Below are 17226 nucleotides of genomic sequence, written 5' to 3'. Positions count from 1 at the left end.
AGAGGCCAATGCCATCACATAATACCGTGGCCATGAAAGGGTGCACATGGTCTACAACAATGCTCAGGTAGGTGGTACGTGTCAAAGTAACATCCAAATGAATACCAGGACCCAAGGTTTCCCAGCAGAACATTGCCCAAAGCATCACACTGCCTCCGCCGGCTTGCCTTATTCCCATAGTGCATCCTGGTGCCATGTGTTCTCCAGGTTAATGACGCACACACACCCGGCCATCCACATGATGTAAAAGTAAACCTGATTCATCAGACTACGCCACCTTCTTTCATTGCTCTGTGGTCCAGTTCTGATTCTCAGGTGCCCATTGTAGATGTTTTTGGCAGTGGACTGGGGTCAGCATGGGCACCCTGACTGGTCTGTGGCTATGCAGCCCCATACGCACTGTGTGTTCTGTCACCTTTCTATCAATACCAGCATTAACCTTTTCAGCAATTTGAGTCACAGTAGCTACAGTCTGTTGTATCGGAGCACACGGGCCAGCCTTCACTCCCCATGTGAGCCTTGGCCACCCATGACCCTGTTGCCGATTCTCCCCTTTTCCTTCCTTGGACCACTTTTGATAGGTACTGACCACCGCAAACCGGCAGCACCCCTTACGTTTTGGAGATGCTCTGACCCAGTCATCTACCCATGCTCAGATCCTTACGCTTGCCCATTTTTCCTGCTTTTAACACATCAACTTTGAGGACAGAATGTTCACATGCTGCCCTAATATTCCTCACCCACTGACAGGTTCCATGCTAACAAGATTATCAGTGTTATTCACTTCACCTGTCAGTGGTCATAACGTTTTGGCTGATCGGTGTATGTATACATTATATTGTACAGTATATTGTTTTTAGGGCCGGGGGGTGAAGGGGTTCAATAATTCAGTAATTTATGATATATTCATGTGACAGATGTTATCTGTTATGTTATTTGTTTAATGTGGCCAAGAATTAGAGATGTTACGGAACATTAGGCAGGCATGCATCAGCTGGTACAGTGAGCACTAATGCATTTTTTCCCCTTTTAACATTTTGCTTTTAATAGAGTCCACAATTTAATATATTAGCAAACTGCACATTATTGATACTACTGCCACTACTACTGTTGTGGCTAATGCAATCTCTTGCTACCAGTTTCATAATTTATCTTTCTTTCCCTTAAGAACGGATGATGCATCGGCGGTTGTATAGAAGCCCTGCTAATGGGGCTCTGAAATAAGAATTGTAATATGTGTTAGTGCTGGCTGAGAGGTAGCTGGTGTTTTTGTTTATAAATAGCTCCAGCCAGCATTATTCCACATGTAAGCGTCTCATGATCATAAATCACTGATGCATCCCGAGGGTTTGTTTCCTGGGACCGGAGGGTATAGTTCTAGGGTCTAGAAGGTTTGTTTCCTGGTACCGAAGGGTTTCTTTCCTGGCGGGTTGGTTTCCTAGGACCAGATAGAAGCATGAGTGCTGTATGAGCTGTGCCCTGCACCGCTCCCCATCCAAGCACCCCCGGGAGGGAGAAAGGGGATGGGAATGGGCGGAGCTAGTAGAATGAGTTATGACCCCTCACCATCCTGCATCCCCTAGTCTGGATCTCACTCAATCCCCCTATGGGTCTCCAGGTCACTGGGTGTGCCCCGGCCTCATGATCAGACAGAGGCTGGGAGCCAGCTGATTGCTGGCAGGATGGGGCAGGAGGGCATGTGTCAGAGTGCCATTAAGGAGGTAGAGAGTGAGACACAGAGACAGAAGGATAGAGAGATAGAGTGAGAGCGCTGGAGGGAAGGTTTAATTAGAACACCTTGCTCTCTCCCCCCTTACTGAAGAGATTTATGGCAAGAGAGAAGGAAGGACACTGCAGGGGAATCTACTGAATGTATTGTCACAATGATATTCAACATCATTCAGCATTTACCGTTCCCAACGTGTGCACGCAGACCTGCACATATGTACACAAAACGGGCGAATCTATCCTGCATTCCAACATCGGTCCATTTTCTAAGTATGGCAGACGTTCCATGGAGACCCCACTCTGTCACACTAGGTTTAGCATGTCACCATCGTGCATTTGGCTCATCACTTTTTGAAACACACACTCTTTTAATGGCATCGCCATGGCAATACGGTAAAAATCCAGCGGATATCAACGCGGTTACATAACTAGCGCAATGCCAAGTTCCGTGTCTCACCTGAGAACACCTCTCCTCCCTGGTTCTTTTTTCCTCCCAGGTTACTCTTGAGCCTCGGGAACATTTCTTTATACATACAACATGCTATTTAAAGAGGGTTTTCAGGGACACTACACTGGATCCTAATGAAATGCATCTAGATTCCGTGAAATGGAATCTATTCACTTTGTTCAGTTCAATCCTCATGAGGAAAGGAGGAGCTCCAGCATCTACCTCCACCCGTCTACTTCAACCACCCGACCCTGGACCTCCATACCCAGTAAGCTGAAAGAGTGGTGCATGCAGCCTGCTATGTTGCCTCACCTCCCGGAGTTCCTTGGCCACATCTTTGAGCTCTTTGAGAATGCCGTCCAGCTGGTTGATCACCATCTTCATGTGGCTGCGGATGCGTTCTCTGGGGGTCTGGCTGGGGGTCTCAGAGGTGTCCCGGGCCGGAGCTCCGCTGAGGGACATCCTTCACAGGGTGACGTGGGGCCAGGGGCCGGCGGGCTGAGGCTGAGGGCGTGGGGGAGCCGAGTCGGGGTCCATGTCTCTGACTGCGAGGAGCCTCAGTGCTACTGATCCGAACAGGGGCCCCAGCCACGCAGGGAGACCTCAACATCTTAAAAGCCCCTGGACAGCCGAAAGACCTTCCTTGGCCTGAGTGCTCACACCCCTGTCCTTACCCTCCGCCATCCATGGTTTCGGTACGGATAACGCAAAAAAAAATGAAGCCAAAAGAATTCAAAAAAAAGTTGAGCAAGTTAGATCCACGGAAAACAGGGTGAAGCAAAAGAATTGAAACTATTAGCTAAAATCGTGCGTGTGATAACGGTGAAGAGCCAGAAACTCGACTCATCTCATGTGTCAGTGTGTATGTCTGCACTGGTCTCTGAGGGGGAGAGTTATTTACATCGCCCGTCAGAATGAGAAAGTTGCTCTTTTCCACTCCCACTCTCCTTCCTTTACAATCATATTTTGAGGGTACACTGACTCTGTGCAGCAGCCAGGTTACTGTAAAAAAGTAAGTACAGCCCGGATTGTCAACCTGAACAAGGGGCTCATTTTCAACCTCCGCTTTAGGGCAGAATATCCAAGCTTAATAGAAAAATAAAACTCCCAGCAATTGCTCATTTTTCATGATCTTGTTCTACATTATTCGTGGGCAGTAGGTACAAGCTTTTCCTTTTAAATGTACTCCCCCGTTGGGCTTTTGTCTTTTTTTAGGGAGAAAGGAGGACAAATCTGTTTTAAAAACAAGATATGTCCCTCTTGTGTCCAGTGCAGGGTTCCCTTTCTCTTGGAAGTATAAGCAAATTTTGTAGGAATAAAGAATAATCTCACATCAAAAGACACTTCCACACATCCATTTTATTCTCAGAAGATGATCGAAATTTGTCCTTCGTTTCTTGTCAGAGGAAGGAATGAGGAGGGATGAGTCTGTATTCGTGTGTGTGTGTGTGTGTGTGTGTGAAAATGTCCAATATTTTCTTTAGCGGCAGGGCTTATTCCAGGTAGCAGGGTTGAGGAAAAACTGAAATCTTGGAGAGGAAAATATGACTCGTGATGAGAGGAAGAATAAGAAACAAACTAGATGCTGAACTAGATGAGGAGGAGAAGGAGGAGCGGGGTACATCCTCTGGTGCTATGGCAACAAGTGTGCCCTTACAGATTTGACTGGGTCCACCCTGGTCTGCAGAGATGCTCCCAGAAACAGATCACCAGCAACAGAAAGAACAGGCGATTCACTTCCCTCTTGCTCCCTCAGTTGTTGCTAAGGGATTCCAGAAGTCTGCCTGGTTGTGCAGCATGATTGATTAATTATTTTCACTTCTTTTAATCTTTGTATTTCTCCCACTGTGGACAGTTTTCAAAAAGGCAGAAACCCCGGCGCCCTCCAGCAGTAGGAGATAAATCCCAGTAGAAGGTCCCAGGGGACGGCTGGGGCACAGGCACAGGTAGTGGGGGGGGAAGCACGCTGAATCCAGGGTGATGCTACCGCCAGAGGCCACGCTAGCCAATCACACATGGCACACAGAGAGACGGGAAGGAAGGCAGTGAGCTCTCTCTCTTTCTGTCCTGTTCCCTCTCTCCCTTCTCCTCTCCAGGATCAGCAGCACTGCAAATAGGACACAACAGCAATAGAGCAAGAACGAGGGAAAGAAAGAGGCAGAGGGGGAATGAGTGAGGAGGACGGAGAGAGGGAAGGAGAGACCGAGAGAGAAAGGGAAAGAGGGGAGGAGAGGGAGGGAGATGGACAGGAATTAACTGCGCTGTTGGAACTTGCCGATTTTGTAGCGGCTGTGAAAGTGCACCTTGAATCTCAACAGGAGTTACACACAACACACACAACACACACACACTAACCTTAGCGTCTAGTAGCTGTGTTCAGGGCTTTACACTACATGCTCCTCTGTGTCTCTGAAACTAACTGACTGAATGCTCAGCAGGCTCATCCAAGACACACACATCCTGACAGCTCTCTTGTGGTCTCAATGCCTTCATCAAAACACACGCTGATGCCCTCTCCCTCCCCTCAGTCACACACACACACACCCTCTATACCTCATTTTCTCCCTCACTTACTGTCTTTCCAGCGAAAGCAGCTCCAATCACAGGGTGAAGGATTCATTCACCGCCGTGGCAGAGGCGGAAGCATGGGAGGAGAGCATGTGGTAAACGTGGATGTGGAGGCAGTATCGAGGAGGAGGCAGGAGGTGGCAGAAGGGGAGTGGGCAGGAGGAACGGCCCTGAAAGCACCGCTCTGAGACAGCAGAGGATAAGGATGAAGAACAGGGACCTGGAGCTACAGATCCGTCTGCCGCCGATGATGATGCTGAAGCGGTGGCTGCTCTAGATGCTGACTCTACTGTTGCTCCCGTGACGACGCTGTGGAGAAGAAGAAGCCACCCGCCATCCTCGTCAAGCCTGCCAATGTCGGGAGACAGCGGAAAGCAATACGCTGCTGCATGCAGAGCCGTGGAGAGAAGTGGTATCAGTCTGAGCCCTACAGAGGCTGCTCCTGAAGCTGGTCTTTGTCTCTCTCTCTCTCTCTCTCTGTCTGTCTGTCTGTCTCACTCTCTCTTCCCTGTCTCTCTGCCCCAGCACCCTGGAGTGTCCTCGCTGACTGCCGAATGAAGCTAGGCTGATGCCAGGGTTTATGGGGGGGCTCAGGCTCCTGCCAGCACCACTCGCTCCGCTGCTCGGCTGTGACTCTGAGGAGGGAGGTGGGAGGAGGAGCCTGGCTCTTTAAAGGCACAGCACTAGGCAGTCGCAGTCTCCTCCGCCTGGATCTTCTCTCGCCTCTCTCTTCCCCCTCTACGGACCACTCTAAGTCTCTCTGTCCTCAACACGGGCTCTTCCTCCCCTCGCAGACAGCCGAGTCGTCACCAGGGATACAAGTGTCCAAAAATTCCTGACTGTTGCATCATTAACGCACAAGGCAGGTTGGGGCTGTGATGACATCAGGGAGGGCCTGTTTGACTTCTCCTCTCTTTTCTCCTCCTCACCGGGATCCTCCGATCACATCGTTCCTCCATTGTAAAGCTACCAGAGGAAATTGTCCTCTCTTTGAAGGTCTAACAAAAGAACATTGCGTGTCTTTTAGGGGAACAATGGCGCTGTTTAGAGGTAGCTGTCAGCTGGCAGTGTACACAAATGTCCTATGGGTTTGGATGGCTAAGTGCGCTAAGTAGTTTAGAGGGCTAGGCGTTCTCCTGCATCCTTTTTAAATGAGGAAAGATGTGCTGTGAATCTAGATTCAGACGGGTCTGTAGTAAGACCGCTATTGTTCAGGGTGCCAGCGTCACAGACAGCATTTCTGAGGGACTAATTGGGAGGATTCTGCAGTAGGACATATTTTCCCTTTTGTACATTTGCTCTGATAAATAAAACATCAAGTTTGACGTATTTTATGTTTCACCTTTCGAAAACGTTGTCCGATTCTATGCTGGGATATACAGTATGTCGTGTTCTTATGAGATAGCTCTCGACCCCATTTTTATGTACCAAGGATGTGTATATGGTTGTACACACATTGTGTGCCCTGTAGTCAATCCAAATTGTGTGTGTGTGTGTGTGTGTGTGAGTGTGTGTTCGACAAACAAATCCATCATTCACATGTGGCAAAGCACTGCGCAGCGCTAGGATTCTCAAAAGCAGCCCTCTAAAAAGATGTGTCCTTGAATGTGTACAGTATCTTACTTGATGTTAGAAAACAGTCAAGGATGGGAAATGCAATGTATTTTTATAAGTATATGTATTGCGTGTGATTATATGTATTTTAAGGGATTTGGTGGGCTGAATGACGTAGTCTATATGAGTGAGTGTGGTTTTAAAGACATTCCCTATCAGGAACGACTCCATTGGACAGAAATTGCATTATTTCCTGTGGTAATGGACTGTATATTTTTAACAATAAGGTCACCCCTGACTATTGGGTTTTACTAGGTATCTGGAGCCAGTCCAGATAAATATTGGTTGCACTTAATATTTCTAGCCTGGATTTATAGTGCCTGGCTGTTTATGGAGACCTTTTATAGAAAGCAGTATTTTTGTTGAGGGGCATACACAGAGACATAGTCGAGTGGGGGTTTTTCCAGACAAAGTCGTCATATTAATGTGGACCTACACCAGGTATACTGAGTTGAGGGTCATTATTCTTGACTGGCTTTCTTTACTAGACTCTGAGCTATCCCACTAATTATAACTAATATTCTGTATTCTCCCTCACTCTCTTCTCCCTTCTTCACAATTTTATGATTCAGTCAAATTAATCATTAAGGCTCCAAACATTATGCTTCCATTTGGGCAGTGTTCAAACTTTGACAGGTAAAGACCATGCCTGTAAAAATCCCTCTGTGACATCATCAAACATTTATTCATTGATCTTTTTTTGTTTCTCCACTGTGTGGCACTGTGGTGTAGTTTGGTAGCTTTTTTTTTACTGTCAGTCAAGAGCAAAATGGTGGAGCATCAGAAGTTCACAAGAAAGAAGGTGTGTGTTCGGGAATTTGAATTAGAGCAATAGAAAACATAGAATGTAACAATGTAAACTGCCCTATGATATTGAACTGCATGCACCGGACAAACAGGAATCGTGTGAAGATTTAAAGTTGCACTCCAGTCATGAATAATCCCAAGTCTTTCCCTCGGGAAAAGTCCCACCTTGCAAACAAATCATTAGTGTAGAAGACTAAATAAGGGTGACATCTGATTCTAGCTTGTTAAAACCGAGACGGGTACATTTCCCTCCCCAAAAGGCATGCTACACACCTGATCCCTGATGTTCAGTTGTATGGTGACAACATGTCTGAGACCAGGTGAGCTCACTTTTAAACAAGTTGAGGTCCCTTTTGTTAAACAGTGCATTTTCAGAGGAGTGCACTTAAAACAAAATTGATGCAAAGTGTTTCAAAGACTAGACAAATGTTTCTTCTTAGGCTGATTTTCCTCATGATTTGTCAACTGGCACAACATTTCTTTGCCCTTCACATCGGCGTGCTACTGCAGGCTGTGCGTGTCTCTGACCATTCAGATTCATGAAATCCCAAGGCGCTGGGCAGGGCAAAAATGCGCAAAGCTCAAGGAGTAAGGAGGACTGTTTGCTTTCTACTGCTTGCCTATTCACTTGCCAAGCATGACAACACATATCTCCCAACAGACACAAGCATAAACAATTAGTTGAAATTAGCAGCCTATACCTAAACATTAGAGCTCTGACACGTTATATTGCATGGAAATAATAATCCTTTTGTTGTTGTTGTTGTGATCAAGTGTAGGGTTCTGTGTAGCTCTGCTGGTAGAGCATGCCGGGTTGCAACACCAGGGTTCTGACGCAGTCTTATGAAAATGCTAGGGTTCTGACGCAGTCTGTATGAAAATGCCAGGGTTCTCACTGTCTGTATGAAACTGCTAGGGTTCTGATGCAGTCTGTATGAAAATGCAAGGGTTTTGACACAGTCTGTATGAAAATGCCAGGGTTCTGACTGTCTGTATGAAACTGCTAGGGTTCTGATGCAGTCTGTATTAAAATGCTAGCCTTTTGAAAAAATGTAATAATAAATAATAGTTAATGTGAACCGGTAAGATGAACAGTACAGGGTTACTGTAGTTTTCATTTCTCAACTGTAACGGTTACCTGATCATGGCACCATATTATTTATACATAAATATTTATACATGGACCTGCATCCACCTCTGCATATGCTGGTAGAAGGATTCACCCTTTAGTTTTACAGGACACAAGAATTCACAAATCTCTTGGAAGTTACTGATTTAACAGGTCCTATTTTAGAAACACATGCTGTATGTCTATTAGATGGACATGAGTATAGAGTCGACCAGTATGTGCTGTAGAGGCAGCAGCGGCGTTCCCCTTCAATACAATACGCTGTTTTTGAAGTCACAGCGCTTCCCAATGTCTATAGTGTTTTCACAGACCAAGGCAGTGAAGTGAAATTAGTCATAGGTTGGATTTCCTGGCCCAGTTTGGTCTGTTTGCTTCATTACCTCAGGGACAAGACAGCTCTCTGTCAGGCGCCTGCTCCTCTACCTCAGGGACAGCTCTCTATCAGGCGCCTGACTGCCTGAGGATGAGGATAGCACATCTGGCTGCCACACTACGCTTGGCCACACTCAGTCATGAGCGGTTTAGTGTGCTCAGTTCTTTACTCCAGACCTCCTACACCACACGCCCACAGAGGGACACCCAACCAAATATCCCACTGTAGTCTCCTCTCTTCCTCTGTGACCTTTTGATTCTGATGGTGTGTGTGTGTGTGCGTGTGTGTGCATGCATGCGCGTGTGTATGCACACGTGTGTGTGGGCAGAGAGCCAGAGCAGGGCGGGTCATGAAAACAGGAGACATTGTGATGGATCACTGCTAACATGGGGTTACCTCCCTGAAGAATACCCAAGTTTATTTTAAGGCCCGCTAAAATGGAACCGCAGCCAGTGTTTTGCACATCTCTTTCTGCTTCTATTGTGGATGGAGATCACCACTCAGAGGACAGAATAGGGAGGTGATCCGCTCCCACCTGTTGTACTAATGTTTGTATGAGTGAGCAGTTTAACAGGCTGTCAGTAACTCTTACACTGGCTGGCCGTTCCTCTCTTATGCTTATTAAGTAGGGTTGCCATGCAGAGTCAAGCTTCTGCTCTGTCACTCCGCATAATGGTCATGTTCCCTTTCTCCCCCTTACCTATTTCCTTTCCTTCACTTTTCCCCGTGTGCCCTCTCTGTCTCCTTGTGATATGCTAAGTAGCACTCCCCCTTTAACCCCGCCTTGCTCTCAGAAACTAAAGTATATTTGGTGTGCAGCGAGTTTGCCAAGAGCAATAAACAAGTGTAATAGAATAGCGGAGGGGTTAGGCAGAGATAGCCGACTGTGCATCTCCCCTCACCCCAGCCGGGTGCTAACAAGCCCAGGAGTCTCATTGTGCATTCACCGGGAGGGAAGCCCACCAATGTGGGTCATCTGCGTCGCTGTTATATATCTCTAATAATTTTCTTTCTGTTTCACTCTTTCTCTCAGGACACACCTGTTCCCTTGTTCCAGGCCAAATAGAATTATACTCTGTTCTTTCACTGCGCCTCTGAGGCCACGAATGAAAGTCCTGCTTTGAACTACGGATGTGTTGTGGTTGCCTGCTACGGGTTATTTGTGGGACTTTGTTAACCCGGGGAAACAGTGACAGATATGTTCCATGACATTCCATGGTACACTGGTGAAATAAGTATGTTTATAGATTTTTTATCTCAGTTTACATATTGTTATAAATAGACCTATTTGCAGACTTCACTTCACCTGATCATCTGGGAACAAGGGAACATTTTACTGATTAGTGGCATGTTTTTTTTCCAACTTGTCACTTAATGAACTTCCAGATAAGGTCCTGTGGTAAATAAACATGGGACATGTAACGTAGTACTACCCCAATGTCAGTGTCATTCATGAATACAGATGTAACTGGGGTAAGTGAAAATAACCTCTCTTTCAAAACATAAAGCTTTATATTTAGGCGTTTTTATTCATCCTTTACTGTATGTTTTGCTTAACCATTGCAACTAGAGAATCATCATACAGTATCTCACAAAAGTGAGTACACCCCCTCACATTTTTGTAAATATTTGAGTACATCTTTTCATGTGACAACACTGAAGAAATTACGCTTTGCTCCAATGTAAAGTAGTGAGGGTACAGCTTGTATAACAGTGTACATTTGCTGTCCCCTCAAAATAACTCAACACACAGCTATTAATGTCTAAACCGCTGGCAACAAAAGTGAGTACACCCCTAAGTGAAAATGTCCAAATTTGGCCCAATTAGAAATATTCCCTCCCTGATATCATGTGACTCGTTAGTGTTACAAGGTCTCAGGTGTGAATAGGGAGCAGGTGTGTTACATTTTGTGTCATCGCTCTCACACTCCCTCATACTGATCACTTGAAGTTTAACATGGCACCTCATGGCAAAGAACTTTCTGAGGATCTGAAAAAAAATATTGTTGCTCTACATAAAGATGGCCTAGGCTATACGAAGATTGCCAAGACCCTGAAACTGAACTGCAGCACGGTGGCCAAGACCATAAAGCGGTTTAACAGGACAGGTTCCACTCAGAACAGTCCTCACCATGGTCAACCAAAGAAGTTGAGTGCACGTGCTCAGTGTCATATCCAGAGGTTATCTTTGGGAAATAGACGTATGAGTGCTGCCAGCATTGCTGCAGAGGTTGAAGAGATATGCCGTCATCAAATTGGTCTGCATGGCTGTCGTCCCAGAAGGAAGCCTCTTCTAAAGATGATGCACAATAAATCCCGCAAACAGTTTGCTGAAGACAAGCAGACTAAGTACATGGATTACCTTGAAACATGTCCTGTGGTCTGATGAGACCAAGATAAACTTATTTGGTTCAGATGGTGCCAAGCGTGTGTGGCAGCAACCAGGTGAGGAGTACAAAGACAAGCGTGTCTTGCCTACAGTCAAGCATGGTGGTGGGAGTGTCATGGTCTTGGGCTGCATGAGTGCTGCTAGCACTGGGGAGCTACAGTTCATAGAGGGAACCATGAATACCAACATGTACTGTGACATACTGAAACAGAGCATGATCCCCTCCCTTCGGAGACCGTAGGGCAGTATTCCAACATGATAACGACCCCAAACACACCTCCAAGAAGACCACTGCCTTGCTAAAGAAGCTGAAGGTAAAGGTGATGGACTGGCCAAGTATGTCTCCAGACCTATGGGGCATCCTCAAACGGAAGGTGGAGGAGCGCAATGTCTCTAACATCCACCAGCTCTGTGATGTCGTCATGGCGGAGTGGAAGAGGACTCCAGTGGCAACCTGTGAAGCTCTGGTGAACTCCTTGTCCAAGAGGGTTAAGGTAGTGCTGGAAAATGATGGAGACCACACAAAATATTGAAATTCTGGGCCCAATTTGGACATTTTCACTTAGGGGTGCCAGTGGTTTAGACATTAACTTTTGTTGCGAGTGGTTTAGACATTAACGGCTGTGTGTTGAGTTATTTTGAGGGGACAGCAAATGTACACTGTTATACAAGCTGTACACTCACTACTTAACATTGTAGCAAAGTGTCATTTCTTCAGTGTTTTCACATGAACAGATATAATCAAATATCTACAAAAATGTGAAGGGTGTACTCACTTTTGTAAGATTCTGTATAACATTTCTTGCTAAATTTCTAATCCCCATTTAATTTTTTCCGAAAATTAGCTTTGGTTGGACAGTAACAGAAGAGATTATCCCAAGATTCTGTTTCTTCATGGCAGAGTCCTGATTATTCTTAATGTGTTCCCTTTTTTTGTATCAAATATTCCATGTAATATCTTAAAGATGCAGTCTGGGACTTTTGTAATTAACAACATCATTATTGAAACCTCCCATTTTTGGCTGGATTTGAAGTATGTTGTTGGTATGCATAATCTATGTAGAATCCCTATCGTGTCTCAATTAGTCAGTACATTCAAGTTTGAAAGTGAGTGGTATTGATGACATCTGGCACGACATACAGTGTCTTCCAAAACGTACTGGGACAGTAAAGTAAAAAAGGCATATGAACTCAAGGCATATGAATATTTTCTGAAAAAGAAAGAACCCACTGGTGTCCTCAGCAATCGGCCATGACCAGGTCAGGCAAGGAACACAACGTCAGCTGATGACAGAACAATGACCAGAGCTTTGAAAACCAACCCTAAATTAAATAAAATAAGTAAAATAAAATAAGTAAAATCATCAACAACCACAAGAATGCTGGGGTGAAAATGTTAGTGTTCTGTTGACATACAACTTTGGTAGTAATATTACAAAGGCTACACAGAAAAATCCAAACCTTTGCACCAGTAACAAAAACAGAAAGGCCAGATAAGAATTTGCTAAAAAGTACAGAGATGAGCCAGTACAATTTTAGAACTGTTATTTGGACAGATAGTGTGAGGGTATGGGCATGCATGGCTGCCTCTGGAACATGTTCACTCATTTTTATTGTTGATGATGGCAGTAGCAGAATGAATTCAGAAGTGCACAAAAGCACTTCAATAGGTCAATGACCCAAAACACAGCCAACGCAAGCAAGGGGTTTGGCAGAGGACCGATTTACCCAACACCATGGTACTGTACCTGTTCCCATCTTACTTGAATGTAATATTGCATAAGTCAAACCTTGACTTAAACTGTTACATTTAATGGTTTATAATATTATAATCATTTTTCACCATGCCTGGTTATTGATTGTTTAACTGCCTATTACTGATTGTATTACTGCTGTGAAGCTGCATTGACTTCATTATACTTTGTTGCAGTGCATATTTTTCCATACACACTTTTCAATTGCCGTGTGATATAATTTCACAATCCCTATTTAAAATATAATTCATAACATGCCTAGGTCATATTTTTTTCTCTAAGAAGATTGGTCTTCTTTTTATTAAAACATTTGAGTTTAGTCATTAAATATTGCCGTATCAATTCGGCCCCGCCTGTTGGATTATATTGGAATTGTGACAAACTCTGTATTGTTTCATTTAAAATGGAGAACACTTCAAACATCTACTTTGAATCCGAAGAAAATGGCTGGTTTCAATCATGCATAATAGAAAAAGTGACATTTTTTTATATTGAATATGTCCCTCTTAGCAGACTACTAGAAAACCAGTTGGGATATCTGTCACTTCTTTGTATAACACCACCATTTTCTTTACATGTCTGCATGTTAGCGTGTTGTATAGCATGTTGATACCTGGTTGACTGCTGTGAATGATGATATGACAGCAGGGGACACCGCATGTCAGTTTAGCTGTTATGCTGCGTGCCACTGTGTTGTTGCCCAGAATCTCCTGAATTATGTTTTGGAAGACAAGGTAAGTTAAAGGAAAAATCCACCGATAGAAACTATCTGGGGGGTTTCTTTCAATCCCCCTACATAATTATGAGTGTTTGGATGTGTTTCAGGAAAGGTTTTTTACCTGAGCAGTGGACAGAAACTGTTATTTCTGTTTTGTAGTGTTTTGATGCCTTGTATGAGGAGTCATGCTGAGGGTCAGAGGGTTGGCTTTACTTTCAACCGTCTGGTCTGGCAAAAGAAATGCATCTAGGCTGAATGTTTATACGCAATTCATTTTCTCTGCCTCACTTTGTTTATGCAGGATTATTTCTGTACATAGAGTATACTACTTAATCAGTGTATAATATACAACCCTGTTTACAAAAAGTTGGGCCGCTGTGTAAAAACCCAGAATGCAACGATGTGAAAATAATTTAAAACCGATATTCAATAGAAAATATTAAAAATTCTAAAGGGCAATATTTTGAATGTTGAAACTAAAAATGTTTACCTTTTCTTGAAAAATATATGCACGATTGATTTGATGCCAGCAACACGTTTCAAAAAAGCTGTGACAGGGGCAACAAAGACTGGAAAAGTTGTTTAACATAAAACCTGATGGAACATCTCACAACTAATTAGGTTAATTGGCAACATGTCAGTAACATGATTGATAAGAACATGATGATTAGAAGAGCATCCCTGAGAGGATGAGTCTGTCAGAAGTAAAGATGGGGAGGTGTTCACCACTTTGTGAAAGACTGCACGGGCAAATAGTGCAACAATTTAAGAATAATGTTTCTCAGCGGAAAATTGCAAAGAGTTTGGTGATCTCGTATTTACAATACATAATATCATTAAAAGATTCAGAGAATGCTGCCGCCTTCTCTGGGTTCAAGCTCATTTAAGATGGACTGAGGCGGAAGTGGAAAACTGTCCTGTGGTCTGACAAATGTATTTTTGGGAATTGTGAACGCTCAGTAACACTTCCATCCTCTTGACTAAAGAGGAGAGGGACCATCCAGCTTGTTATCTGTGCACAATTCAAAAACCAGCATCCGTGATGATTTGGGGGTGCATTAGTGCACATAGCATGGCTGACTTGCACATCTGTGAAGGCACCATTAATGCTGAACAATATATACAGGTTATGGAGCAACATATGCTGCCATCTAGACAAGTCTTTTTCAGGAAAGGCCTTGCTTATTTCAGCAAGACAATGCCAAAGCACATTCTGCACGTGTTACAACAGCCTGGCTCCTTAGGAAAAGAGTCTGGTTGCTAAACTGCCCAGCCAGCAGTCCAGACCTGTCACCCATTGAAAACATTTGGCGCATTATGAAACGAAAAATATGACAATGGAGACCCCAAACTGTGAGAAGCCGAAATCCTATATCAAGCAAGAATGGGAAAATGTTTCACTTTCAGAATTAATGCAATTAGTCTCATTAGTTCCCAAACGCTTACAGATTATTGTTAAAAGAAGAGGTGATGCAACACAGGGGTAAACAGGCCCCTGTTGCGGATATTTCTCCAAAAACAATTACATTTCTCTGGTTCAACATTTAATATGTTGTCTTTGTACTATTTTAAATTAAATATAGGGATAAATGATTTGTGCATAATTAGCTTTTTTTTGCATTCAACTTTTTGGAAATAACAAACCATTTCAAGTGAATTTGTGAACTAGTTAATGGCTATTCAACATGTCAGCAAAATACATTAACTCCATGCTTGGTTTAAAGGGAAAATACAAGACATTTTCCTCCATGAACATCACAATGTTAAAACGTTTTAACTTTGTAATGGTATCCTAGGAAAGACAAAGACTAAGGTAATCCTGATGCCAAAGAAAGAAACATTTTGCACAGTATGTGACTAATAAACATAGCAAATTATACAGCTGACATCACGGATCCAGGCAAACAAAATACCAGGAGACTCACCCGAAACATTTGGAAATAAAAACAAATATGAAAAAGGGTTTAAACATGGAATACAAATCACAATTTACCAACTCCTATTACATCCGCGATCTTTCAATGAATACACTCAACTCCAACTACAGGCATTGTCATTTATAAATAGTGCATGTTTCTCTGTAACATCCATCTATTGATTGAATGACATATTGCTATTCCAATGACAATGGGTAACAATTTAAAAATAATAATAAATGTAATAGTGTTTCACAGAGATTGCTCTAAATTGTCATAAAGAAGCAAGTACCAGAGAATAATATGCTTTGAAGATTACATGATAACTTCAGACCCCTAGGGTTGCATATCTGGCCACTGCTGGAACATTGGGGAGGTATAATTTGGCAGGAAAATATGGTCTGCATGATTTTACGAAAGAGGAATGGCCACTTGCCTCTCACAGGACCCCAGACAGTCATGGCCACAAGCATGATGTACTACATTATGGACGAGGAGCAGCCAGAAGAGAAGTTTCACCAAGGACTAAGCTGTCAAATGCAGACAGAAATAAATCTGCTCCAAAAAACACATCTGCTCCAAAATGATTTGGGCTAAAAGGAAGTTGAATGAAGGCTGTGAATCGAACAGGGTAATCAGATGAATGGGATATCTACTTCTGGAACTGACTGAATGATTTGTTTGTGCACTCAAACTTGGTGAGCTAAAACACAACACTAATATAGCTTATCAACATTTAATAGCTTGCTGTTTATTATAATCTGCTATAAATCATACCATGTAGCTTTCAATCTAGCTAGTCATCTGACTTTACTGTACTGTTTCAGCAAAGAAAAAAAACATTTTTAGTCATTGTAAGAAGCTTGCTATATATTTATGTCCCCAGCCATAGAAAATTGGCTCTCAAAACTGTTTTTTGAATCTGTTGACAGCATGATGATGATTATTTCATACTACTTCATTCTTAATTTTTAACCCTTTGATGCACAAGCTATGCAAACCCCTTCTAAGACACAACATGGGTCAAAAATGACCCGTATTCATTCCCTATGTTATTTCATGAATGGCTGAGTGTTTCTTTGCTCTATCTTTTGAAATCAATTTATTTAATCATATAATATTCCAAGAACTCAATACATATCTTGTTTTTGATTGCCACTAATCATTATAAAAAGAAATTCCTTTCTTAGTTTATGATAATAGTTTTTGTATTATTACCTCAACTTTACAAATGACAAGTACATAAACTCACAAATGACCCAAGTATGCAAGTGTGATTATAAGATTAAAGACATACTTTAATAATTTTTATTAAAATATTTATTTTAACAGTGATTTGGACCAAAGAATAATACAGTAAATATTTAAAATATATTGTCACACATAACACACACATATCATTGATAACCGATAACACTAATATTGAATTGTAGTGCAACTGTAATGGAACTGTAGTAAATGTGACTTAATAACAGACAATTAAATAGCTTAAATAAAATCACATGGGCAAAGCACAAACTACCATCTCAGTGCTAACATTCCTCACAAATGACAATGATATGTTTGAGTTCCTTGTACACAGGCCTGATGCACTGGGAACACCAGCTTCTGACTTTGCTGTCTTTGGCAGGGTCTTGCACCTTTTCCTCTTCACTTGTCCCTCCTGCCTGATGTCCTGTTATGGCTGGGTGGTGGCTGTGGTTTGATCCAACATCTTCCCATTGCTTCTGTAATATGCTTTTGGAGGTGTGAGGTGTGCTCCATGCAACTCATCATATGTGG

The 17226-nt window shown here is 43.1% G+C and overlaps 1 protein-coding gene and 1 long non-coding RNA gene across 5 annotated transcripts in view; one reads left to right on the top strand and one right to left on the bottom strand.

Annotated features, from left to right (window-relative positions):
• The window catches only part of insyn1 (inhibitory synaptic factor 1), a 62513-nt gene extending 57654 nt beyond the window's left edge, over positions 1 to 4859 (bottom strand). Inside the window, exons 1-2 of one of the 2 annotated variants that reach the window (XM_010878653.4) lie at positions 4751 to 4859; positions 2489 to 4283 (exon numbers count right to left, since the gene is read on the bottom strand). In XM_010878653.4, the coding sequence (XP_010876955.1) occupies positions 2489 to 2638 (150 nt within the window). In that variant the 5' untranslated portion in view covers positions 2639 to 4283; positions 4751 to 4859. Of the gene's footprint in view, positions 1 to 2488; positions 4284 to 4531; positions 4688 to 4750 lie in introns of those variants that run through there. The other variant, XM_010878660.5, reaches the window with a different exon arrangement.
• LOC105015476 overlaps positions 1 to 4948 on the top strand; it is an 82093-nt gene extending 77145 nt beyond the window's left edge. The window contains exon 3 of one of the 3 annotated variants that reach the window (XR_004576458.1): positions 4762 to 4948. This is a non-coding gene — a long non-coding RNA (uncharacterized LOC105015476). The remainder of the gene's footprint in view (positions 1 to 4761) is intronic. The other 2 variants (XR_004576459.1, XR_828373.4) reach the window with 2 other exon arrangements.
• The last annotated feature ends 12278 nt before the right edge of the window (positions 4949 to 17226 follow it).

Source organism: Esox lucius, chromosome 2 (assembly GCF_011004845.1).
Source record: "Esox lucius isolate fEsoLuc1 chromosome 2, fEsoLuc1.pri, whole genome shotgun sequence".
Lineage (NCBI taxonomy): Eukaryota > Metazoa > Chordata > Actinopteri > Esociformes > Esocidae > Esox > Esox lucius.
This window is presented reverse-complemented; position numbering and strand designations above follow the sequence as displayed.